Source organism: Bradysia coprophila, assembly GCF_014529535.1.
Source record: "Bradysia coprophila strain Holo2 chromosome IV unlocalized genomic scaffold, BU_Bcop_v1 contig_81, whole genome shotgun sequence".
Taxonomy (NCBI): domain Eukaryota; kingdom Metazoa; phylum Arthropoda; class Insecta; order Diptera; family Sciaridae; genus Bradysia; species Bradysia coprophila.
Genome location: NW_023503375.1, coordinates 5,786,025 through 5,809,820, shown reverse-complemented (window position 1 = coordinate 5,809,820; position 23,796 = coordinate 5,786,025). Strand labels below are relative to the sequence as shown.

At 38.4% G+C, this 23,796-nt stretch overlaps 5 protein-coding genes across 7 annotated transcripts; 4 read left to right on the top strand and 1 right to left on the bottom strand.

Annotated features, from left to right (window-relative positions):
* Positions 1 to 411: 411 nt before the first annotated feature.
* LOC119072305 (L-dopachrome tautomerase yellow-f-like) lies at positions 412 to 2,148 on the top strand. The gene is made up of 5 exons (XM_037177491.1): positions 412 to 571; positions 669 to 880; positions 1,063 to 1,165; positions 1,239 to 1,449; positions 1,507 to 2,148. The coding sequence occupies exons 1-5, from the start codon at positions 451 to 453 to the stop codon at positions 1,886 to 1,888; spliced, it is 1,029 nt and encodes a 342-aa protein (XP_037033386.1). The 5' UTR covers positions 412 to 450; the 3' UTR covers positions 1,889 to 2,148.
* A 1,857-nt stretch (positions 2,149 to 4,005) lies between these two features.
* LOC119072307 (transmembrane protein 138) lies at positions 4,006 to 4,887 on the top strand. The gene is made up of 3 exons (XM_037177494.1): positions 4,006 to 4,317; positions 4,382 to 4,629; positions 4,692 to 4,887. The coding sequence occupies exons 1-3, from the start codon at positions 4,187 to 4,189 to the stop codon at positions 4,796 to 4,798; spliced, it is 486 nt and encodes a 161-aa protein (XP_037033389.1). The 5' UTR covers positions 4,006 to 4,186; the 3' UTR covers positions 4,799 to 4,887.
* A 1,297-nt stretch (positions 4,888 to 6,184) lies between these two features.
* On the bottom strand, positions 6,185 to 9,306 carry LOC119072304 (SET domain-containing protein SmydA-8-like). The gene is made up of 7 exons (XM_037177490.1): positions 8,963 to 9,306; positions 7,685 to 8,061; positions 7,514 to 7,620; positions 7,261 to 7,458; positions 6,744 to 7,190; positions 6,437 to 6,621; positions 6,185 to 6,373 (listed from the first exon to the last, which is right to left on the bottom strand). The coding sequence occupies exons 1-7, from the start codon at positions 9,098 to 9,100 to the stop codon at positions 6,254 to 6,256; spliced, it is 1,572 nt and encodes a 523-aa protein (XP_037033385.1). The 5' UTR covers positions 9,101 to 9,306; the 3' UTR covers positions 6,185 to 6,253.
* A 2,372-nt stretch (positions 9,307 to 11,678) lies between these two features.
* LOC119072306 lies at positions 11,679 to 13,287 on the top strand. Of its 2 annotated transcripts, none has more exons than XM_037177493.1 (4): positions 11,679 to 11,812; positions 12,384 to 12,539; positions 12,607 to 12,801; positions 13,065 to 13,287. In XM_037177493.1, the coding sequence occupies exons 1-4, from the start codon at positions 11,684 to 11,686 to the stop codon at positions 13,212 to 13,214; spliced, it is 630 nt and encodes a 209-aa protein (XP_037033388.1). In that variant the 5' UTR covers positions 11,679 to 11,683; the 3' UTR covers positions 13,215 to 13,287. The 2 variants fall into 2 exon arrangements, with proteins under 2 accessions (XP_037033388.1, XP_037033387.1); XM_037177492.1 differs by having other exon boundaries at positions 11,702 to 11,812; positions 12,372 to 12,539.
* Positions 13,288 to 17,925: 4,638 nt separating this feature from the next.
* LOC119072302 (alanine--glyoxylate aminotransferase 2, mitochondrial) lies at positions 17,926 to 22,971 on the top strand. 2 transcript variants are annotated; one of them, XM_037177486.1, is made up of 11 exons: positions 17,926 to 18,034; positions 20,812 to 20,906; positions 21,108 to 21,292; positions 21,352 to 21,475; positions 21,533 to 21,642; positions 21,698 to 21,779; positions 21,851 to 22,013; positions 22,099 to 22,226; positions 22,284 to 22,505; positions 22,560 to 22,673; positions 22,737 to 22,971. In XM_037177486.1, exons 1-11 carry the CDS (start codon positions 18,019 to 18,021, stop codon positions 22,962 to 22,964), a joined length of 1,467 nt encoding a protein of 488 aa, XP_037033381.1. In that variant the 5' UTR covers positions 17,926 to 18,018; the 3' UTR covers positions 22,965 to 22,971. The 2 variants fall into 2 exon arrangements, with proteins under 2 accessions (XP_037033381.1, XP_037033383.1); XM_037177488.1 differs by lacking the exon at positions 17,926 to 18,034 and adding an exon at positions 18,207 to 18,287.
* Positions 22,972 to 23,796: the final 825 nt, after the last annotated feature.

The following is a 23,796-nucleotide window of genomic DNA, read 5'->3' as shown; positions in this document are numbered from 1 at the left end:
GTTTCCCAAGGTGCTTAGTGAATTTGTTGAATTTGTTTATTTTCCGTCAGCTCCTGTTCAAAGTTCATTTTCAAGTGTTCTGTGAATTTTACGATTTTTGTCGAACAAACTGTACGTAAACTGGCATACCGACTAAATTTCCGAGGAACCACAGTTATCTGTTCCTCCTCGGTTTTCCAGAGTATCTGACTAGATGAGCTGCTATTTCTTGACGGTGTTGGCGATGACAAAACCGGCATTTTTATTATGAATTACAAGAATTCGAAAATAGAATTTTGGTAGTAAATTCATTAGCAAATAATCGAATAATAATTGTTCACAAACAAGTTCAAGTTATGCGAGATAAATTTATGAAATAAATAACAATTTTAGTGGACGCTGTGCGTTCGTTCATTTACAATTCTACTATCATCAGCACTAGAAGAAGTAAATTAGGCAGAGAATTTGAGAATGAAAATCTCAAGATGGTACGCTACTCTCCAGTTAATTGTAATTTACTTTGTCTGTTCCGAGTGCAATTTGGTTGAGTTTTACCGTTGGAAACAGGTCACTTACGAAGGTCTGCCGTCAGGTCAGTTAATTTTTAGATTTACGCCATTCATACAAATCCATAAATCAACTTAGAACTCTTGAAGAGCATCTGGCAGTAACATCCGACTCTATTCCAGATAAAGTCGATGGAAATTCTTCCAACTCATTTTTAAATGTTTACAACATTGTACCCAGAGGTGTGACACACTACAACGGAAGACTTTTCATAACTGTTCCAAGAACTGCCCCTGGAATCCCGTCAACTCTAAATTATGTTCCGGATGATTTGCCTATAGGAAGTAGTCCCGCCCTACGTCCATATCCGGATCTTAAAACTAATGAATTACATGTAAGTCGGTCGTGTCAGACCAGTGATGCTCGAAGGGCCGTTCGAACAAATTTTTTGCTTACATAGTCCGAAAAGCCTTTTCGTAGCCAGTCTGACGTAAGACGGGCCACTCAACTGAGCAAACTCTTTGATCCAAAGATATTGAACCATTGATCCAGACACAAAATTGTTACTTTCAACAGTTAGAACACAGAGCGGACGAAAATCGAATTGTTTCGGTTTTCCGAACTCGAGTCGATGATTGCGGCCGATTGTGGTTCGTCGATACTGGTCATATACAGGAAAGTAAGAATGGAAACGAAAGTGTTCTCTGGCTGGCTTAACAGGCCAAAATCATTTTGTTATCTCCATATTTCAGCCGGACAACCAATGAAACAGATCCAACAGCCATCAGTGTGGGTGATCGATTTAAATACAGACAAAGTGGTTCGTCGTTTTGAAATTCCGACTTCTGTAAGCGAGATTGGACGCGGAAAGATCAGTTTGAAGGTTGACGTTGACAAGAGCAATTGCGACAGAGCGTTCGCGTACATTCCAGACCTTTTCCAACAAAGGTTGTATGTTTACAGGTAACGAGAAAAATGTATATGTTGAAAAGAGGGCAATAATGACGGAATCGATTGCAGCCTCGAGTCCAACCGTATGTGGACTTTCACTCACCCTTATCTGGACTATGAGCTGGAATTGACGAAATACAATGTCACTGGTTTCCAGTTCCAGTGGAAAGATGCTGTGTTTAGTATCACATTGGGAAGAAGAGGCGCTGATGGATACCGTCAGGCATATTTCCATCCCATGGCATCCAATTCTGAATTTGCCGTCAGCACTAAAGTGCTCCAAAATGAAACTGCGTCCACAAACATCGATTTTCATCTATCAGATTTTGTGGTAAGGAACCGTCCACCATATGGGCGCCACATATTTTACGTAACCACTTTACGACTGGTTGCAAGTCAAGTAGGACTTCATACATTGCCAACTGTTTTTGGAGTCTTTATTTCTAGTTAATCAACCGTCACCGTCACCTAGTCTGCCGTAGAGCGTTTTACAGTCTCAAAAAGAAAAAGCGACAGAAAAAACCTTTGCTCACTTTTCTTTCCAAGCATACGGTAGGTTATTTGTTTACCGAAGGGTGAAAATAGCAAATTCCGACAAGAGCGATGGTTACGAGAAAAGTTCTATTTTTTCCACACAGGAGAGAAAGTGCTGCAATTTTCTCACTAGAATAGTACATTGAATGACAAGGGGCGAAAGTAAAAAAATTCAACCGTGTGCGAGAGTTGGAGCCCGCGCCGAAGGCAAGGGCTCTAATCGCACAGGTTGAATTTTTTTACTTTTGGCCCGAGTCGTTCATACTATTTTTTTTGATAACAACATTGAAAATTGATACGTATCGCAAACATCGCAACAAAATGTTGAAATAAAAAGGCATTTAGCCAGAAAATGCGGGGGTCCAGGGGGCGGCAGCCCCCTGGTATATGAAAAATTTAATAATTTAGCCATCACAACAATAACACACACAAAAATTAAGATATAACTAACAAATCATTCAGTAACAAAAAGTATCAACTTTGTATGCTAATTTCAATAAGAACACTGGCGCACAGTGTTTTACAATTTTGATCAAAGTATTCTGCATAATATGAGCGGATTTTGTTGACAACTCGACTCATTTCTCTCATTTTCTGTGACGTCAGTCACTTTCGCTGTTCGTTCAGTTGCGTTCGCTCTTCGTTAAGTACTTTCTCCCCGTGGGATGCATTTTTTTACTTTCGCCCCTCATATGCGGGGCGAAAGTATCATTTTTCAATGTTGGTATCAAAAAAATGTCATTTGGACACTCGCAACGCACTGTCTAGCACCGAAGCTGACTTTGACGTCACTCAAATAGAGGACTGAACCGATCAAAGTTGACAGTGCTTTGACACTCGTCAAGAAAACGTAATTTTCTCATGACCTATTGAGGGGAGAAAATCAGAAAACATATCTTTAGATTAGAGAGCTTACCTGCCATAAGCTTAACAGCTCTTCCTTTCCAAAAAGGATTTGATCGAGATTACCGCTCAATCAGCGGGTAGAACTACCTTTTTATGCCGGTGTTCATGCACCAACATTACCAAAGGTGAGGCCAGAGCCCATCTCAACCCTTACTGCACTTTCCCCGGGAGCAGTACCCCAGCGCATATCGCGCAATTGAACCGACAGCCACCACGTTTCAGCCAAGGATAGGCTCCTCAACCATCGCTGGGCCCGATACCGAGAGTTTCTCTGGTTCTCGGGGGGCTTCCAGCTCCCGTGGTACCGATACAAACCCTCGGGTAGGGTACGTGGTTGGTATGACCACTTCGGATGGAATCATGAACTCCCAGCTCCGATCGACTTGCATCAAATTCCGCGGGGTTGCAACGCCCCGAGGGAACTTCGTGGAATGGGCCGGGACTGCTCGGTTTAGAAGCAGAACCGACTTTTCCGTCAGTAATACTGACACCAGTAGTTCCCATTTTGCGGTTGGAGAGCATTTGGCGTTACCCAGGGTGCACGTGTATCAAAGATACGGACGCGCTCTCCGCTACAGAAAATCAGTCAAATTACAACGCACGCATGAAATAGTTATTTGTTCACCTAGGGGAGAAAATAAAACATTTCATTAAGAGCGAAATTTTGCGGCCAGAGCGAAGCGAGGGCCCTAATTCACACAAGATGGAATTTCCTGTTTTCTCCCTGAGGTGAACACAACGTTTTTCATGCTTGCGATTGGTGCCAGACAACAAAACGCCATTTTCACCAACGCTTCATAGTGGGCAAAATAGGGATTTTCGCATCGCTAGAATGAAAAAATCTTTTCTTTTCAAGCACTTGAAAACCTACTTCGTGCGGATCTCTACAATGAGCCTCACATCCTTTTATACAAGGTTTTATATGACTCGCATCGCTTTCATATTGTCTGACTCTAACTCTCATTTTCTTCACTAGTTTATGCGTGCTTTTACCAATGTATATAGCAATAAAGTCACATGGATCTCATTTGTAATTTCGTTGTTGTTGATAAAATCGTATACGTCATCGTTTTCCCCTGTCGATTTCGCGCATGCCTTTCACACCGCTGTATATGACGAGGGTTGAAATCATTGATATATCACAGAGAAAAAAATCGTATCCTGACTACAGTTTGTGTGGGTCGAAAATTTGTCTGACAAAATCATTTGAATGAAATTGTAAAATTGTGTGAATAGAATCGGGCAAATCGAATTTAAACCACAGCACCGTGCAGTCAGTGATAGAAACGTGTACAATAAATCAATCAATATGAAATTATCAATAAAACGATACTCGACAATGTTGTTCTTTCAATTTGCATTCCTGTTAATCGATTTGGCAATAAATAGTTTTTCGTATATTGCCCGTGGCAATAAATTGTCGCTCGTTTTTGTGTTTCTGTAAGTGTTGGCCGCTTGACCATACATGAAATTCACCAATTACTAAACACCATCAAAATTACAGTGCTCAGGATATATGTCTGATACTATCATTTGCAACGCTAGTATTCGGATTGTATTCAACGTATGTGTACCAAACGGGTCTGGCCAATTTGCTCTACTCGAAATTTCGCGGACCCTTCTGGGCATTGACCATTTATTTCCTATTGTCGGTGTCGCATCACGTTTGGATTGTGTTCAATTATGAACGGATGCCGTACTCATTTCAATGGCCGACCCCATTGACTGCATTGTTCATCATACAACGGTTGTGTAAGTTTATTTATTGGCGAGAATTTGAATGGACTGAATGTACGAAAGGAAAATTGTTTCAGTCTCACCGGTTTACTATTACCTCTACAAGAGATCGGCGCTGAGGCTGAGTGATCCCAGATTTTACGAGAACATGGAATGGATCAACGAACGTCTGTCGATAAAATAATTTTTTTTTTTTTGGTTTTTTCGACGAACCTAACTGTGTAAATATCATCATTAAAGTAGAAACATGTTGAACATAAAGTGATGTTTAGAGCAAAAATGATTGTCTTTATACCAAATCGGTCGAACGAGTGCATTGAGCTTTCGTTAAATTACGCAGCATATACCTCTAATTTGCATCGTTGCAGGTATCTAGTAAGGACAATGTCCGTCGGACATCGATACAACATAAAATATGAGAAAGAGAGGCATCAGACATAACATATTATTGGTGTTGTTTCGGTGCTGCAGAGCTGCTATGGTTACCACACGAATAAGTAGTAAGTTTTTTGTATAGCAAAATTATGGTAACGCTAATAGAAGTAATGGTTAAAGATGCGAAGACATTTTTAACAAATGAATTAATAGACTCGATTCCTACCTACCTATGCTATTGGCCACAGTCTGTAAAAGATTGACAACACTTACTTAAGCGACTAAAAAATCCCTTCATAACTTAGTCTACACTTAGTAGCAGTAGACGAACTGAACTTGCTGTCGCTGCATCTCTAGTGGTCGTCGCTTCACAAGAAATATCAAAAAGTTATGGGAAAGGGGCAGGTATCGGGGGTGCAAAGAATTTTTTAGTACAATGTCTCGCGGCATTCTAGATACCTGCTGCACTAATAACTGTCTCTTTCCCATTACTTAATACATTTTTTTTAGAAGCGACTACAGAAACTTAGATATTGACTAGCGGATTCGTGTTTCGTACTAAGGCACGACAGAGTAAAGTTAACCAGGCAGGAGCGCTGATTTGACAAGGGACCTGATTGATCTAGTAGGCCTACATTTTTTGCGAACAAAATTTTCCAATTTATGTCAGTGTTCATTTGAGTTCATTTTAATACAGTGTATTAGGTCCCTTATTTGACGTTTCGAAAATGAACCGCTCCTGCCTGGTCTATTTTACTCTGCCGTGACTGAGGCCACCGAGAATCTCAGTATCCTACGACTTCTGTACATTCCGAAAGTATTGAATTGTTGGTTATTACTGAATCCCAGATTTGAGGAACCTCCACTCGAATGCGTCTTTTTATCTCCTCGATTTCGAAAATCTGAACCACCATGTTGGAAACAATTTCAATTCATCAAAAAACCTGATGGAAGTTGAGTAGTGCCAGAGAAATCACCTTGAATCCCAGAACGTAGGAATCACCTTGGGAGCAGGTTGTTTTTTTCGGAATTAACTCGAATCCATTGAAAAACCTGATGGCCAGAGAAATCACCTCGAATCCCAGAGTCTAGGAACCACCTTGGGAGCAGGTTGTTTTTTTCGGAATTAACTCGAATCCATCAAAAAACCTCATAGAAGTAGAGAACTGTCAGAGAAATCACATTGTGTCTCAGAATCTAGGAACCACCATGTGAGCAGTGGGATTATTCAAAAGTTCAGTCATTTTGCAGCTACAAATGTTTTTCATTCTAATTCAATCGCTAACGTTTTAACTCGTTCTTCCAGCATCTTTTCCATTCCTGGTTCTATTTTCAGTATTGATACAGCTTCCTGGAGATAATTCATCGATTCCATAAGCCGTTCCTGTAGGGACAATTCATCTCGATAATGTGAAATTCAAAAGGCAACAAAAAATTCTATTCTTACTTCTACACCTTCCTTCGTCAGTGAATTCTCATTGAATCTTCGCTGGGCTTGTACCGTCAAACACTCTTGTAGATCGAGTAACAGTAAACCACGGAATCGACCAGCTCCCGGTTCAAGTACAGCAGCAATTTTTAACAATTCCTCACAGAGATCGATTTTACGTTGAATGGCAGCATCCGTCATTTCTTTGAAAATTAAAAAAGAAATTAAAAGAAGAGACTCGGACATTGCTCGCTAGGACCCCAAATAATGTACTGAAAAGCACTAGCGGTAAAATGAATAACACTCAAAGAATCGTACGACTTACCACCCAACGTAAACCCAGGAACATTTCCATACAGCTGGGTCAATGCGTATTTAATTTGCATCACATGACTGTTGAGCGGATGAAGTGTCTCGGCATATTTTATCAAAAACTGTTCAAATTCCCTCGGATCATTCCTACTCAGTTTGGCGATTTCATTTTGAAGCGCAGCATTCCCACATTTGATTTGCTTGGCAGAAATCTCATGACCACAATGGTCGCATCGCCAAACGGATGATACATCCAACGTATCGGTGGACGTTACTTTTCCGATTTTACATTGAGAACAATTCACCGCACCGAAATACGTCTGCAATTCGGTCGGATCGGAACACCGCATGCATCTGCAGTCGAAACATTTGGCTTGCTGCAAATGTTCTCGACGGTCCATGGTGTTCTTCAGCGCTTGTGTGTACGTCACATTGATTACAGATCCTTTCGGAATGTCCACTGACGAAGGTGAAAAATAATTTTAATTTTTCTCATTTTGCAAACGGGAAGGGATAGTGGGGAATGCTACCTGTTGCAATCATTAAAATTTCATTGTTCTCTGTGAACACATGTCTGGTATTTGGAACACAGTCATGCGAAAACATTGATGATTGTGGGTAGACGGCTCTGATTTTGCTCTGTTGCTTAAACGGGCGTATTTCGAAGCTGTTTGTGTCAAAAATTGCAGCTGTTTTCATTATAGTTTTCTCGTCGAATTCCGTGAGTCCTTAAAGGGTAGTTCAACAAACATTGATTGCCTTTTATAAAAGCATCGGACGTACCTAACACATTCCTAATGAATGGAACCAAATTCGCCCGTAGAACATTGTAAACGGGGGTTTTCATTCGCTCGTCCAAGTGGTCCTCTAAGTTCATCAAAGCCTTGAATCTGCAAGGTTCCTCATCACATAAATGACGAACTGATGTCAATAAAACTGAAACTCAAAATTTACCCGGACGGATTCTCCTTTTTCAGCAACAAACAGCGTAAAGGCACAATCGTGCAATAGGCCGACTCCTTTTTATTCCGATCCGCCGCAACATAATCTATCGGACATTTAAAGCTCGTTGTCTGCAGTCGGCTGCATTCAGCGGTGTGTAGCTTCGATTTTTCACAGGATTGACCACACAGCGGCCACTTGCATTTTGAGCATTTGTAAAAATTCGTTGCGTTTCTCTTCAGCTCCAAGTTTTGGTTACAGCCGAGACATATGGCAGGACTGGCCAGTTTGGGACCGAGCACAAGCGGCTGCTCTCGAAGAATTATCTCATTTTGTTTTATGTCACGAGCAGCGATACAGTGACGACCGATTTGGTTATTGGTGGCGATCTGTAGGAGAAATTAATCGGGGATCTGTCTAGAGTAGTGCGGTGTACTAAGAAATGGGGGATCGGAAGCGTAGGAAATTTTTTGAAAGCGAAGATAGCAGACACCTATGTCATCTGTTATCGACAGTCACTGAAGAAATGAGAAATAAGCCTTGGCCAGCGTCACCTTATTTAAAAAAATTGTTCGTCAAAACAGATGAAGTAAAAGATTCGTTTAAAAGTATATTTCGCCTAAATGTAGGCTCGACACACAAATTAATCGTATTTGGGCTACAACCACTAAACACATGGCAACTACCCAAACTATGAAGAGTGAGTTTTAGGACGTTATAGCATTAGGATCTATATTGTCTGACACGAGAACCGAACTCAGAAACTGGTGATAGGAGGAAATTTTCTAAAATATCTGCAGATAGCAGACACCTATGTCATCAGTCTGTTATCGACAGTCACTAAAAAAATATAAGATGAGCCGCGGCCAGCGTCAGCTTATCTAACAAATTGTTCGTTAAAACAAATGAAGTAAAAGATTCGTTCGAAAGTATATTTCGAATTCGAACGCGATAAGTAACAGATTCGATGCAAATATTGGTGGTGACTGCCGTCCATGACAATTCAAAATATTATACGTGATAGTTACAGTGATATTGTTGTTCTCTAAACATCATTCAATGGATTTTTTCTCCACTTGAAATCTATTTTAAATTCGGTCGCACTTTCCAATAGCAATAAATCACAGATCGAACTGTCGGCTTGGCTTTTACCGTGTCAAGTGAATTTACGATTTATTTTCTGTTAAAATGTTATTTAGTGACAATGACAATTACACTTGTAAAGTGAGACAAATGACAAATTATTCTGTCCTTTTGTAACCATCGTAATCTGTTGTATCCATTAATTACCTCAAAGCACTTGCACCGATTTTTATGACCACTTTTCCAATCAGATTTCTGATGTTCTTTGCCACAGTAAACGACCATTTTACAACCACCACATTTCAGAGCGGCCGATACACCACATACTACACAAATCTGACTCATTTCAGTTAAATTTTACAATGAAAATTTCGTTTTTAATTTTAAATTCAATGTCGGTGTTAATGCAAAATTCATATTAATTGTTCGGTTGGTCTTGATTGACTAAACGGTTTTGGCGATTTGCTGAATGAAAATTTATTTTCGCAACAGATTATTTAATGGTTATGCTGTGTTGTAAACCGAATTATGTGTATTTTATGCTGCGTGTATGCAAGTCAGTTTTATAATAAATTGGTTTTCTTCGTTCGGAATCGGATGCGCGGCTGTGTTATAGCCGTACCGTGGAAAATGTTTTATATTTAGAATTTGCTATAGATTTTCGTATATTGAATTTTAATGTGTGAATTGAACTAGAGTTGTGGATCTAAGAGATTTTTTTAGTTTCGGCTTTGATTCACAGTTTTTCTTTGGGATTTTTCAGTAAGATGGGAATTTTCCGTCTCATTTAATTGTTTTCAATTGATTCCGTCAACACCCACTATCCAAGAACAGGCAAAAAAAAATAAAATTTAAATAAGGGTTTGGGACGCGGTATTCCAAAATTTTATATAAATTCAGTTTTTTATGTTGGTACAGACGTGTTACAGACGTTCCATACTAAATAAAAGTCCAAATTAATACAATCGGTTCCTCTGCCTGTTCTTGGAGTGTGTTGATGTTGATTACGCCCGCAATAGATTAAGGTTAGCTAGCTTTGTATGTGCGTTTATTACGTAGGTGGAAGCACGCGTTTTCAGAGGGGCAAGATGATTCAATGCATGTATGCCAACTTCTAAAAATCAAAAACCATTGCTGACCGGTGATGACTCACTTGGCGAACGAATAAGGCTTGATTTTCACTTAAAAAAGTACTCCGTGTGAAACACACGTTGATTTTTTTCAAGTCAAGTCAAGTTGACAGCTCGCCCTCTGACGGCTCTCTCACGGAATACTTTCTGTTGAGTGGAAACCCTGGTGGAAACCATACTTAATACGAGAAAAAATTTCTTTCTCTCTCGTTAAATCTGTTGCATCTTTTGTTGAAATTAGCCAACGCACTTCAAGCAAAAGTGCTATTAATGACAGCTGTCAAATAGAGTACTATTTTATATGAAAAAATTTATATGAGAAAATTATTGAAATTTCTCAAAGTTTATTTCTGCACGCAATTGACAGAATCCTACCACAATCATGTGAAGTAGGATTCTGTGTTAGTTACGGGTTGATGTAATTTTGATGAAAATTATGAATATTTTCACTAGCAGTAGCTTCGCTCGTATCGTATCGTCAAACTCACATCTAGTAAGCAAAATAGCTTATATGCAGGGTACTCCATTCGTGGGTGAAAAGCGTTACAAAAAGGTACCACGTCGGAGTTAATTTCGTGATTTTTCAAAACAGCGAAGTGGGGTAGCAATGTTCTTTCTAGCATTGGGAGTAGACGTTCAGTGGCTATAGATCATCATCAAGATACGGTACTTTCAGACGTAACCTCGTTTGAGTTTCGTTAAATGTTTCGTTCATTCATTCATTTGTTTGACATTTTAACGTGGATGGCATTTCAGACGGGTATTGAAGATGATCTATAAGTAAACGTTCGGTAGCTAATTCAAAATCACAAAAACGAAGCTTCTGCATACCTGGACCGCGGTTAGTTTGGCTATGTTTATATTTAGTTTCATTTTACAGTCGAACATTGCGAAAAATTAATTTCAAAGCTGAATAAGTTATTTACATGTTACATGCGTCGAAAACCATACTTTTCATGTTTTTCAAGCACTTTTTTCGACGCTCTCAGCATGTAAAATCCATTACGTAACTCGGGATAAAAATGAAAAGTCTTGTTTTCGTGTGTTTATTGACCTCGGCTTCGCCTCGGATCGACAAAATTCACTCGAAAGCTCTACTTTTCATCTTCTTATCCCTAGTTAAATAAAATGCTATTTCGTCACAAGGACATTTCATTTTCGCTTGACGTAAGTTTTTCATCCTTCGGGCCGAAAATGAGGGCAATTTTTTGATTTTTTTCTCGAGTTTTCGGCCCTTTGCATGAAAACTTATTATTGATTTTAGGCACTTTCACTTGTAAGCCTCACTCCGTTCGGCCTACAACTCGCAAAATTGCCTAAAATCAATCGTGCAAATCAGGTACACAAATCACTATTTCATGCTTCATATGAGAGCTGAAAGTGAAGAAATGTCAATTTTGAAATTGAAAAAGAATTACACTCACGGAATTTTGAAAACCGACACATTTTCGATTGGTTTTGACATATAAAAATACATGCAAAATTCACAAAAAACCAGTAAACCACAAAACAAAACATTTGTCGGTTTTCAAAATTCCGTGAGTGTAATTCTTTTCCTGGTGCATTCCTTGCTGGTAACGTTCCAGTGTCTGCTCCAATCTCCATTCTCGTTTTACCTTACTTTTACATAGAAGCTCTAAAACTTAGTTGCATCTCTACACCGGGCGGATGGGACCACCCATCTCTAATTAAAATTTGATAAGATAATCAAATAAAAACAAACAACAACTTTGATTGTAATCATTTCACATTTACTGCATGCGAAAGCGCACATGAAATTGTCCGTGTTGCAATGAATATGAACATTTTTACAATTCAGTTATTATTGCTGCTGGTTAGAGAAGACAGCATACTCATGGCTATGATTACCAATATCCGATTGTTACCATTTATTCTGTGGCTGTGCGCTACGTTTCGAAGGACAACGGTAACTATATTTACGTGTTACGGCAATGTAAATAGCGTTTCGCTCATATGAAATATGCATTTACATTGCCTAATCACGTAAAGCACAGTACGTACGTAAGTTCAAATTTGTATTTTAAAAAAACGGAGAATTGGGAATATGTCGATACGTCCAGTTTCTTAATATTTTTTTAACCAATTCAAATTGCACCATAAATTTAACGCCACGTCCACGTCATTCTTATTTTTGGTGGTACAATTTGAATGGGCGCCTGTTGCTTCTGCTCGAATGTAGTACAAAAAATACTTCATAAAATTTTGTGCTTCTTCCGAATTGTTAAAAACCTAAGACGAATAGTCTAAGTTGGACGGTCTCGAGCAGGCAATTTTCTTCAGCTTTGTAAAACGCTCTTCCTTCATATAAAAAAAATCTGAAAGCTCTTTGGAACTGAACACCCAGATAAATTTGCTGTGCCACCCCAATTAATAAAAGCTTCAAGCGAAGTTCGTAATCTGTTCTCTATTCGAATGGAAAAACCTAAATCTAAGATTCAATACATTCAGAGTTTCACCGCTAATAGTTTGAAGTAAAGTGTTTCACAGACTACTCCATCGAGTCACTCAAACTGTTGAACGAAACATCCGTGGCTCCGTTCTGCAATCAAACCATTCAATTGAAGCGCACAAGAACTACGGATCCGAAAGTGTTTTGGGAGGGAGACCTGGTCGACGATATAGACAAATACGAAGTAACATTGCAACGACCGCACTCATCATAATTTTCATTTAAAATTTCAATTTTGCTTTACAACACAGATGGAATTTCGAATTTCGTACAGTTCTGCGGGCAATGATTTGTATCGCTTGCTACCGTATAGGATTTACAGGCAACCCATATGTGATGTACTTAACAACGTTTACAGGCATTCATTAATGGAAGATGCTAAACAGTATTCCAATGCACCGTATTCGAAGGACAAAAATGTCGATTTATGCAATCTAATGCCAAAGGTATAGTTGACTTGGTTGGGACTGTTAATCTGTTATGGACGGCAATCATCTCTCATCGATAACCACTTTAGAAATAAACGACACAAGCTGTGACTAATGCGCTATCATAGAGAATGTTCAAAGAAATGAAGTAAAAGAATCTCTTGAAAATACTTAGATCAAATGAAGTAGTTGAACTGCTGATTTGCTTGCCGTCTGCAAAAGGCTAACCAGTAAACTTAAGCTAACATAAAATTAAATTTTTGTTTCAAATCCATTTGCAGGGACATTACTACTTTAGAAACTATTCAATCAGTCCGTCAATTTTTCCTACTAAAATGAAAGAAGGTAGGTATCGTGAGGAGCTCTACCTTTATGAGAAAAATAAAGATGAAATTGTCAGTGGTATTTTTAGCACCCAACTTGTAACGTAAATTCATATTACTTTCGTTTGTATCTGTGCAAAATAAAATCATGTTTCAGGCAAAGATGTAAAACTGTTTAAGACAACGATGTTAGCAATTGATTGTTATCAACTAAAATACAGAAAATTTTGGTTTTTAGTGAAATTTAAAATGTTTTCATCCGTGCGGGGTGAATAACTCTATTTTCTCCACTCAAATGAGGTAATAAAATTGCGTTTCGTTAACAGTCTTCGTGATGACAGGTTCAGGTGAGAATTTTTTTATTTTCTCAACTCTTGTTTATCTTATGGGGTGACAAAGAGTTATTTCTATTTGCAACTGCTTCTTTGTGTTGGTTTTGAAAAATGGTGAAACAAATCAATGTCCAAACAACGCTCTTGTTGGAATTCCCTATTTTCTTAACTTGGTGAATCCGAATCCAATGACTTCTAGACGGCAATGGGTGCAAGAGCTTCCGACAAATCATTTTCAGAATTCGTTCTATAAGTTTGGATTAGTGAAATCTCGTTATATCAACAGATTGTGGAATTTGTTCAATACTTGGCCGCATTTTGGTACAGCGCTACTGGCAAGTCAGTATATTCACAAAATATGAGTGTTAGTAACTCTTTCCGTTAAAGCGTCTTTCCGTTGGATGTCAATCTCTGCTTGTTCGATTACGAATTTCATGTAGAGCCCTAAGAAATGTCCTCTGAATTCTGCACCTGTCCAGTGTCACATGTAGAAAAAGTTTAAATTTGTGATCGAACAGTCATGGTATGGAAAAGAAGTCATGGCATGGAAAAGTCATGACACGGAGCTACCTTGCCCGAGTGACGACGTCGTATGTGAAGACGGCTATTGCTATTTCGAAACTAGACTCTTTAGCTATTAACTTCAATTTCAGGTGGCATGAGCAGTACCGAACTGGCTTTAGGGCTACATACACATACAATTCATTTGTAAAACGCCCAAATATCAAAAATGTTCATGTAAAAATCCAAACTGCCCTGTGGGGATTTAAGTGAAACATAATGATGTTTCACTGTTCCACAAGTCAGAATGCTGCTGAAGAGAAAGATGTGTTCTCGTTGAGAGCAGAAAATATTCTGTTTTATTTGACGTATAACAATCTCTTATATATGAATACAAAATGATATAAGCACAAAATGGTTGACGAAGTGTCAAATATAAAATGTCGGAAACATATGATATAATAAGTCTGTGAGTGATGCCACAGCACTTTGGGAATCAATTCTCTTCTTTTTCATTCCACTAGGATATAGTGGTTGCTGAACCCTGAAACTGTTAAAAATGATTTTTCGAAACTAAAGAAGACCTCCGATCCAACGACTTTTTAGGAATTATGTTGCATGTAAATGGAACACAATTCCACAACTCCACAACTTCTTTCGATCAAAATCTTGTACTTCTTTTGTTTTACTACATAATAGTTTTGCTTTACCAGCCTAATAAATGCAGTTACTTGCAACTAGTAGATTACTTAAGCAATAACTTCGAATTGGAATCGTCACCTCCTAAACGTTGTCTTAATGTAGTTTTATGATAGTACTAGCACTGATTCCCGGCCTTCGGCCGGGCTGTACTGATAATATTAATTTTAATTTTATTTAATAACGGTCACAACTAACTCACACCTTACGTCACCTTGCGAGTTCAAACTTATATAAAATAATCTCTTTGGTAAGAGCTACAAAATACATATTAAAAGTCCTCATTTAGAATATTTTTCACATACTAACTATGATAATGCCTTTTTATATAGATAGAATTTGATAGATTTTCCTTCTAAGGCCTCTGACATGATTTGCGAATAAGTTCGTTTTCGTTTTCTTCTTAATCATCACGTTGATATTCACTGCTGAATGTTGGCTCCCTTTTTTGTTTTCCATTCTGAACGATCCATTACCATTTACTGCCAGTTTGTCCCCACCATTAGCTTGATCGGAGTTCGTCCATCTTTCTCGTGGCCTGCATATTGGTTGTGTCATTGGTGGTCTCCAATTCATTATGGTTTTGGTCCAACGGTCAGCTGTCATTCTCGCAATGTGTCCTGCCCAATTCCACTTCAGTGATGCTGTCCATTCCATCACATCTACGACTTTCATTTGTTGCCGAATCGACTGATTCGCGATTTTATCTCTAAGGGAAATCCCAAGCATACTATATTCCATTGCGCTTTGTGCTTTTCGGATGCTTTCGTTAGTGTTAACGTTTCTGCTCTATACGTCAGCGTCGGTAGGACACACGAATCAACAATTTTCGTGTTCACCACTATTGTTCATTTTGCTTTTAAAAATCATCTTAAGTTTTCCGAACGTTGCCCATCCAAGACCAATCCTTCTTTTGACCTCTACTGCCTGATTGTCTAGTCTATCAATAAAAAAGGCATTATCATAGGTAGTATGTGAAAAATATTCTCAATCTAAATAAGGACTTTTCATATGTATCTTGTAGCTTTTACCAAAGATATGATTTTATATAAGTTTGAACTCGCAAGGTGACGTTAGGTTTGATATGTTCTTCGATATTACATCCCATTGCATTGAATATAACAATCGTGATTTAAACATAATAAACATCGGGAGTCAGATTTCTAAGGAATACTTTTTGAATTCACTAAAGTAAATCTTAAAACTAATAATATTTAACAACATACTTTGATTTTTCTAATGCAATGTCATCTGTGCAAATTTACGTCTGAGAAGTTTGGGTCGGCTACATGATAGATAAGCTAAGGTAAGTCCGATATTTATTAACCCGTGGTTAGTTTTTTGTGGACACGTATGATATTGGTACGAGTACCCAAAAAACAACTCAAGCAAATTGAAGAGGTATGAGTGACTTTAACTGTACAATTCGATTGATACAATATCAGAAAATCGCTTGGAATATCTATTACTCCACTGTGAAGTTTCAAATACGTAAGTTAAGCTTCGTTTTACTTAGATGAAGCAAGACTTGTGAGTAAACAATTTTTTGTCTTTGGCGTGGACGGCTCCTTACTGTTCGACGGCTGTGTTGTTTTTGAAAGACATTCTCGGAGGTGTGGCCCACTGACCAATCGGAGGCCGAGGTACCACTGTGAAGTCTGCCACACCGTATCTTGGGGCGCATTAGAAGAACTTTTTCGCTGACCCGTCGTTTTAGAAAGACACTGATTCACTGATTCATCGGGTAGTCCTTGGTGCACCGAGGTGAGCCGTAGTGCACCGAGTTGAAGCGTGGTGCACCGAGGTGAAGCGTGGTGCACCGAGGTGAGATGAGGTGCACCGTCTTTGTGTTTTATATTGTAGAGATTGCACGTTACTACTGATGAAGTAAAAGAATTTTGGCTCAATATCTTCAAAATGCTTACGATCATCATAAGAAATAGATTTGATATTTACTCTTGTTTGTGATACGCCAATACATCTGTGAAAGGTTAAATGAGATTATTTTTCATATCATTTCGTTACTAATCATCTTCCATCATTGTCTAACTTGCAGCCAGTTAGGGAAGAAGTCGTAGACGCATACACATTAAAAAGAAATATTTTTTTTTTATTCAGGTTCAACCATCGATAGTGACCTCTTATCGCATACAAAAAAAAAACTTTAAATTGATAAAATTTACATGTCCACGTGCTGTCGTTCGGTCGTATATATTTCATAAGTAAAAGCGACATGTTGTATACATACGTTGGGGTTAAACCATTATGCTTCGTAAAGTTAGTAAGTAAGTCAATTTCTTAAATCTTTGACATTTCGCCGATATATTTTATGTCAAAAATTTGTGAAATTGACCGATACTTACGAATTTTGCAAAGGATTATGGTTTACCCCTATTGTATAACTGGCATGAGTTTTCTGTGTGAATTTAGTAGTTGCCGCCACAACCATTTGAGTTCAATATATTCCACTGACCGATGGATTTAAGTGTCGAATTGCACTTCTTCGTTTTACCACTATTTTATGAATTTCTCTTGCCTGAAATGATCCAATGATAAATCTCAACCAATTGCTCACGATGTCTCGATCAATTTTATTAGTTTGATAATACCGTCGACGTCAGTGAATTTTAGACATAAATTTGCTTCAGCTGTTTTTCAGCTGGTCCGTTCATACAAGTGCTTACACGTCTTTATACGGGTGAAGTCAAGTAGTTACACGTACGCCAAATTCGTATACAAATTACACTGGCATCGAGTTAACAACATCAACTTACAAATGCTGCACAGTTTTTAAAATACCCCGGATATGTGCATGCGTTAAGTAGACATGGAGACTATATTCGCCTCTAGTGTTCTTCAAAACAGAATTTAGTATTCGCCTGTAGGAAATGCAGCAAAACGACTTTGGTAACACTTGAAGACAACGGCGATCTGTAGTAATGTAGGGTTGTGCACAAGTCGCACCAGACTCCGGACATGCGCCAGTAGTCGGACACCTATTGTTCTTTCATTGATAAACTTTTTAAAGAATAAAAAAACCATTGGTGCCCAACTTCTGGTATATGTCGTCGCCCAGCTCATAGTCTTCATAGTTGTTCATAGTTCACGGTTCGTTATCATTCGGTTAAGAAACATATCTCTGCGCAACATAATTACGAACATGTTCTAATGGCAACAAACTCTTCGCTTTCCATCTACTAAGTGAGGGCTAATATCTCATACAATACTTGCGAGTGAATAGCACTTTCCATTTAAATGTAGAGTCAGCCGACTCTTCAAGTTTTCATTCAAACGATAAAATTCAAAATCCATTGCTAACAGTACAAATTTAGCTTCGGTTCGAGAACCACGTAAATTGTAGTCAGTCCGCTAACAACAACATGAAATTCTCGTCAGGTATAACATTCGTTTGGTTATCTTGAGTGTTCAAACTGGTGGCTGTAATCATCTCGTCTTTATCTAATGAGTTTTTATTTAATATCAACAATAAGGAGTTTGATTGGCGTTTTATGGTTTATTTTTGCGTTTAGCAACCTTGAATGTTGTTATCGTTAAACGTGTGTGGGTTGGGTCATAGATTGCAATTGTATGCTCGAAATGCTTCACCATTATCTGTACACCTTTAAGTGAATCGCAATGAAAGTCGAAAGTGCGTAATTAGATCGTCCACAATTCCGGTTGTTATCAATTTATGCTCACAATTGTGTGGTGTTTTGTTTACTTGTGTGTGATTCGTTTTTGTGCATAAATGAAGTTGAATTAAGACCAACAGCTGAATGTGCATGTCTTCAATTTAAACACAATTTCATTTAACAGAAATTTAATGTTTGCGGATTATGAGTACATACGAGCAGCGCACTTCAAGGAAAAGTGATCATAATCGACATCACTTATAAAAAAAGTCGTCAACATACGTCCAGTATGTATGAAATGGCTGGCAGACAGCTTCATTTCTGCCTCACTTCGGATATGTATATTCCAACGTCTGACATGTATATAGTACGAGTGACTATATACACGAACAGTACGTATGATTATATGTCGGACATGTACGATATACATGTCAGACGTTGGAATATACATATCCGAAGTGAGGCAGAAATGAAGCTGTCTGCCAGCCATTTCATACATACTGGACGTATGTTGACGATCTTTTATTTATCAGTACAGCTGCCATACTGTTTTGTATAAAATGGTTTTTCAGTTGTCAAGTTCAGTACCCTATTTAGAGAACCACTCATACTTGAAGTGCGTTGGTACGAGTTGTCTTTAGTAAAAAAAGGTTCTCAAATCTTTTTGTAAAAATCATTCGGAAATATCTGCTTTTAAAAATGGTTGGTTCGAGGGATTCTTTTCCAGAACAGCCTAATCGGACGAATTTTCCAGTGTTAGTGTAGCGCGGGTCCATGTCTTTGTAAAGACATAAAAATAGTGCAAATTATAGTAGAATGGTGTGCTTTGGACCAGTGATTAATGTTGAAACGTAGATTTTAAAAACAATTACTAGCCCTTAAAAAACCCACCCTTAACCCCTACCTTTTCAAAGTTTTCAGTGCAGAGGCAACTTTAATGAATTATTGTGAACTGATTTCTTCGCCTATCGTAGTGATATACAGCTCAAATGAAAAAGGAAAGTCAAAGCTTTTTTTTAGGATACTAAAATTTTCCAAAATTTTCCGATTTTACACAGATTTTCCAATTTTTCTTCAGTTGTAGTTTTTAATTTGAAGGTTAAATTTAAATATCTTCAAAATTTTGTTCTGAAAATGAAAATTTCTTCTTGTAGTATTGTTTAGTATTTAATTCGCCACCACTTTCCCAAAGAAACCAATTGGTTGAAAATTACTCAAGTTATCGTGTCCTCGACGAAAAATTGTTACCCACATTAACGTTTTTCATATATTTTCAATCACAGTGAACTTCTTTTGTTACCCACATTTTTCGCGGTGTAAGAGTCAAGGGAATAAGAACGAATTTCTGTTCAATATTGTGTATCCGTTTCAAAATTTGAACGAAAATGTCTTGTATGGCTACTGTGGTGGGTTCTATATGTAAATTTTCAGAAGAGTTTCATGCCATTAATTTTAGCGAGTAGAAGTGACCCGTAACACCTAACGCGTCGAAAGTTAATCACATTTTCATTTCAATAAGGAGTGTTTGGTATCTTTGTAAAGCTGGGATCTGCAGCTTTTTGATGATGTAAACTATTTTCTGTTAATGCCGATTGTTAGAGTTACAGGGTTGGTAAAAGTTCACAAAGGGTGACAAATTTGCATAATAAACACAAATGTGCTACCATAAACCTGTTCCAAAATTGAAAAACCATCTTTTTTCCTACGTTTTAGTTATTTGTAGCAGTTTTAACAAATAATCTGCTTAACAAAATATAAAAAAAGTTTTTTGACCAAAAAAATTTAATTCAAAATGGCTCAAAATTTGACACGAAAAGGGCAGCTGGCCTGCTGGCCCGTACGTTTGGAAAAATCTAAGAGTGGTTTCTTTGGGAAAGTGGTGGCGAATTAAATACTAAACAATACTCCAAAAAGAAATTTTCATTTTCAGAACCAAATTTTGAAGATATTTTAATTTAACCTTATAATTAAAAACTACCTCTGAAGAAAAATTGGAAAATCTGTGTAAAATCGGAAAATTTTGGAAAATTTTAGAATCCTGAAAAAAAGCTTGGACTTTCATCTTTCATTTGAGCTATATATCACTACGATAGGTGAAGAAATCAGTTCACAATAATTCATTAAATTTGCCTCTGCACAGAAAACTTTGAAAATGGGTGGAGGCGTTAAGGGTGGGTTTTTTAAGGGCTAGTAACTGTTTTTAAAATCTACGTTTCAACATTAATCACTGGTCCAAAGCACACCATTCTATATAATTTGCACTATTTTTATGCTATGGACCCGCACTATCTAGGCACATTGAAAAAGTCCACTGTAAAATGCATCCGACTGCCAGGTTTTTTTTTAAAAGAATCCCTCTTCGGCTTTTCGACGGAAAAATCCTTTGGTTCGGGTTCGGGCTACGGAAAAAAGGTCTCGTTTAGGGGCTCGGTTATTTATGTTAAGAAAACTCGAGGCTCAGTGGTTTGGTTCGTTTCATAAGCCCACTTCAATATGACAATTCTCATTGAACGTTCAGATGGTAAAAAGTGTCTGTTTTAGGCTTAAGACCAATATGGCAATCAACGCTATCAAGAGTCACATTAAATCGCCGCCTGGCAACAGCAGCAACATCATCAATCACTCCAGACTACAATGTAATAAATTCGCCGGCTTCCCAGCAAGAACTGTTACTGATAGAACTGTTTCGCAAATTTTCCTCGACATTTCACCAAGTTTTTCCAAAAATTAAAATTTGGGGAAAATAAACTTGAGAAAGTATGGGAAAGCGTCTTATCAATAACAGTCCCTGCTTCACAGTGCCGATTATGAAAATAAATTTGTTAATGCATTACCAGGGTCCGTCGTTTGAAGACGTTGTTGCCATACGGCAGAAAAATTTAGGGCCGACGTTGAAGTGTCACTTTAAGACTCCCGTGCTGATACACAATGGCAAAATGCAATGGCTGTTCGACAGCAATGGCAAAAAATATTTGGATATGTTCGGTGGCATTGTGACGGTTTCGGTTGGGCATTGTCATCCGTAGGTAGTAAATGTAAGAGAATGGGGAATGTGCACCCACTAGAGTTTGTGTTTTGTAGGAAAGTCAACGCTGCTCTCAAAAACCAAGTTGAGACTTTGTGGCACACCACCAATATCTACTTGCATCCGAAGATTCACGAATTTGCGGAGAAATTGGCGTCAAAAATGCCTGGGGATCTAAAGGTTTGACTGATTCTTTAAATTACATTAGGACATCAGTTTATATCCACTGCATCACAGACGGTGTATTTTGTCAACTCGGGAAGTGAAGCAAACGATTTGGCAATGTTACTGGCACGACTTCATACTAAGAATTTCGATATACTGACCTTCCGCAATGCCTACCACGGGTAAATTTAAAATTGTTTTCGTATGTCTTGGACTGAACGATTTCCATTTAATTAGAACGTCACCATATACCATGGGACTTACAGCTCAGTCGAGTTGGCGGTATAGCCTACCCGGTGTCAATAGTGGCATTCAGCACGTAATTTCTAATGATTAAAACACCCCAAACAGACTCGAATGAATACAATTTCGGTTTTACATCGGAAACAGGTGCTCAATCCAGATCCATACCGTGGACGTTGGGGTGGTAAAAACTGTCGAGAATCATCGGTACAAACGACAAGGGATTGTGCTTGTTCGCCAAACAATTGTGAGGCAACACAAAATTACTTTCAAGACTTGGAAGAACTGTTCCGATATTCGATACCAGTTGGTGAGTCCTCCGAGGAATACACATTCTCCAGTGACACTCAACGCAATCATTGAACGAATCAAACTTTTCCCAAAAATGATTTTAGGCAAATGTGCCGGAATGTTTGCTGAATCCATTCAAGGAGTGGGTGGTACGGTGCAGTTTACGAAAGGTTACCTAAAGCAGGCTGCCGAGCTAGTACGCAAGAATGGTGGCGTTTTCGTTTCCGACGAGGTGCTGTAACATTTCACACGTGAAGACAAAGGATGAAAATTTGAAATACTTCCGTAGGTGCAGACCGGTTTCGGTAGGACAGGCTCCCACTTCTGGGGTTTCGAATCGCACGACATTATACCCGACATTGTAACTATGGCAAAAGGAATCGGAAACGGATTTCCATTGGCAGCAGTTGTGACAACTTCGCAAATCGCTGAGAGTCTTACGCAAGCATTGCATTTTAACACTTTCGGTGGTAATCCTATGGCCTCTGCTGTTGGACTGGCAGTTTTAGAGGTAGAAATGGTATTTACGTTCACAGCTTCTTGAATCATCCATTTGGTTCTCCAGGTAATCGAGGAAGAGAAACTCCAAGAAAATTCATTAAAAGTTGGCAACTATTTCCTCAAAGGTCTCGCCGAACTCCGATCAAAGTTTAACATCATTGGAGACGTTAGAGGACAGGTTAGAAACGAAAAAACAAAATTTATCTTTGTCGTTTGCTAAAAGAATATTTTCGTCCGTTAGGGTCTGATGATTGGAGTTGAATTCGTGTCGAACAAGGATACACGCCAGCCATTAAGCAAAGAACATTTCGGCAAGATCTGGGAAGAGTGTAAAGATTTGGGTGTATTGTTCGGCCAAGGTGGATTTTATGGGAATGTGTTAAGAATTAAGCCACCTATGTGCATCAATAAGAGTGATGTTGACTTAGCTCTGGATGTGCTGGAAAGATCAATTAAAGCGCACATTTAAACCGTCATTGCGATCGTGTTTTACATACATTGATGGAAGTGAGAGACATTCGGTGAAGATAAGTGACTTAGTTCCTTTGCTGTTTGATTTTCATAGAAGGCAAGCATATCATCAGTATCTAATTATCGAGTCTGTCGTGAAATGTCGTGAAACAAATGCTTTTTGGGCTGGGTAGTATAGTGTCATTAGTATCATCCCCAACTATATCTAGCTTGGATCTGATAATGAGGCGCATAGGTTTTCTGTCTACGACACACGGTGCGGTTGAATGGACATATTAAACAAATTATCAATCAGTGTGGAGCCCTGAACAAGCTTCCACAAAATTTTAAATTTTTGGATTTTCAACCGCACCATTTGATGTAATCCAAGGCACCTTCCACTACAGAGAGAGTGTAGGAGAACTGATTCGGATTGCAATCAGTTGGGGTTCCAATTCTGACAGCAATGACTTAAAAGAAATTGGTGCTATACTTATAAGGGAAGCTAGTCGAGACTCGCTGAAGTGCAGAAATTACGATTTTTTGAAGGTATTCCACGTCTGGAATCATGCAAAATACATTTTCTAATTGGTTCCACAGGTACCGAAGGTGCGCCTGAAGTTTATTTTCGTGAAATTGGTTCTTGAAAATTTTCTAAATTCAAAAATTCCCGAAATTTTCCAAGGGATCATTGACGCTTTTTCAGTGCTGCCATCAAAATTAAATCCTAAATAACTCGACAAAGGCCTCTGTGAAGCTAACACTATGTTCTATCCCTCCATTTAGGGTAATATATTGGTTGATGGAACATAGTTTTAAATTAGCAGGCCGCGTTTTTCTTGAGTTGTTTA

Coding starts and splice junctions, on each gene's coding strand:
- LOC119072305 (XM_037177491.1), top strand. CDS start 451: ATGAAAATCTCAAGATGGTACGCTACTCTCCAGTTAATTGTAATTTAC. Junction 881..1,062: donor TTAAAACTAATGAATTACAT/GTAAGTCGGTCG, acceptor TACTTTCAACAG/TTAGAACACAGAGCGGACGA. Junction 1,450..1,506: donor CAAAGGTTGTATGTTTACAG/GTAACGAGAAAA, acceptor AATCGATTGCAG/CCTCGAGTCCAACCGTATGT.
- LOC119072307 (XM_037177494.1), top strand. CDS start 4,187: ATGAAATTATCAATAAAACGATACTCGACAATGTTGTTCTTTCAATTT. Junction 4,318..4,381: donor TCGCTCGTTTTTGTGTTTCT/GTAAGTGTTGGC, acceptor TCAAAATTACAG/TGCTCAGGATATATGTCTGA. Junction 4,630..4,691: donor GTTCATCATACAACGGTTGT/GTAAGTTTATTT, acceptor AAATTGTTTCAG/TCTCACCGGTTTACTATTAC.
- LOC119072304 (XM_037177490.1), bottom strand. CDS start 9,100: ATGAGTCAGATTTGTGTAGTATGTGGTGTATCGGCCGCTCTGAAATGT. Junction 7,621..7,684: donor AAAAAGGAGAATCCGTCCGG/GTAAATTTTGAG, acceptor GGAACCTTGCAG/ATTCAAGGCTTTGATGAACT. Junction 6,622..6,743: donor TCCTGGGTTTACGTTGGGTG/GTAAGTCGTACG, acceptor TAATTTTCAAAG/AAATGACGGATGCTGCCATT.
- LOC119072306 (XM_037177493.1), top strand. CDS start 11,684: ATGAACATTTTTACAATTCAGTTATTATTGCTGCTGGTTAGAGAAGAC. Junction 11,813..12,383: donor CTACGTTTCGAAGGACAACG/GTAACTATATTT, acceptor TTTGAAGTAAAG/TGTTTCACAGACTACTCCAT. Junction 12,802..13,064: donor TATGCAATCTAATGCCAAAG/GTATAGTTGACT, acceptor ATCCATTTGCAG/GGACATTACTACTTTAGAAA.
- LOC119072302 (XM_037177486.1), top strand. Junction 21,643..21,697: donor TTCCGCAATGCCTACCACGG/GTAAATTTAAAA, acceptor CCATTTAATTAG/AACGTCACCATATACCATGG. Junction 22,227..22,283: donor GCGTTTTCGTTTCCGACGAG/GTGCTGTAACAT, acceptor ATACTTCCGTAG/GTGCAGACCGGTTTCGGTAG.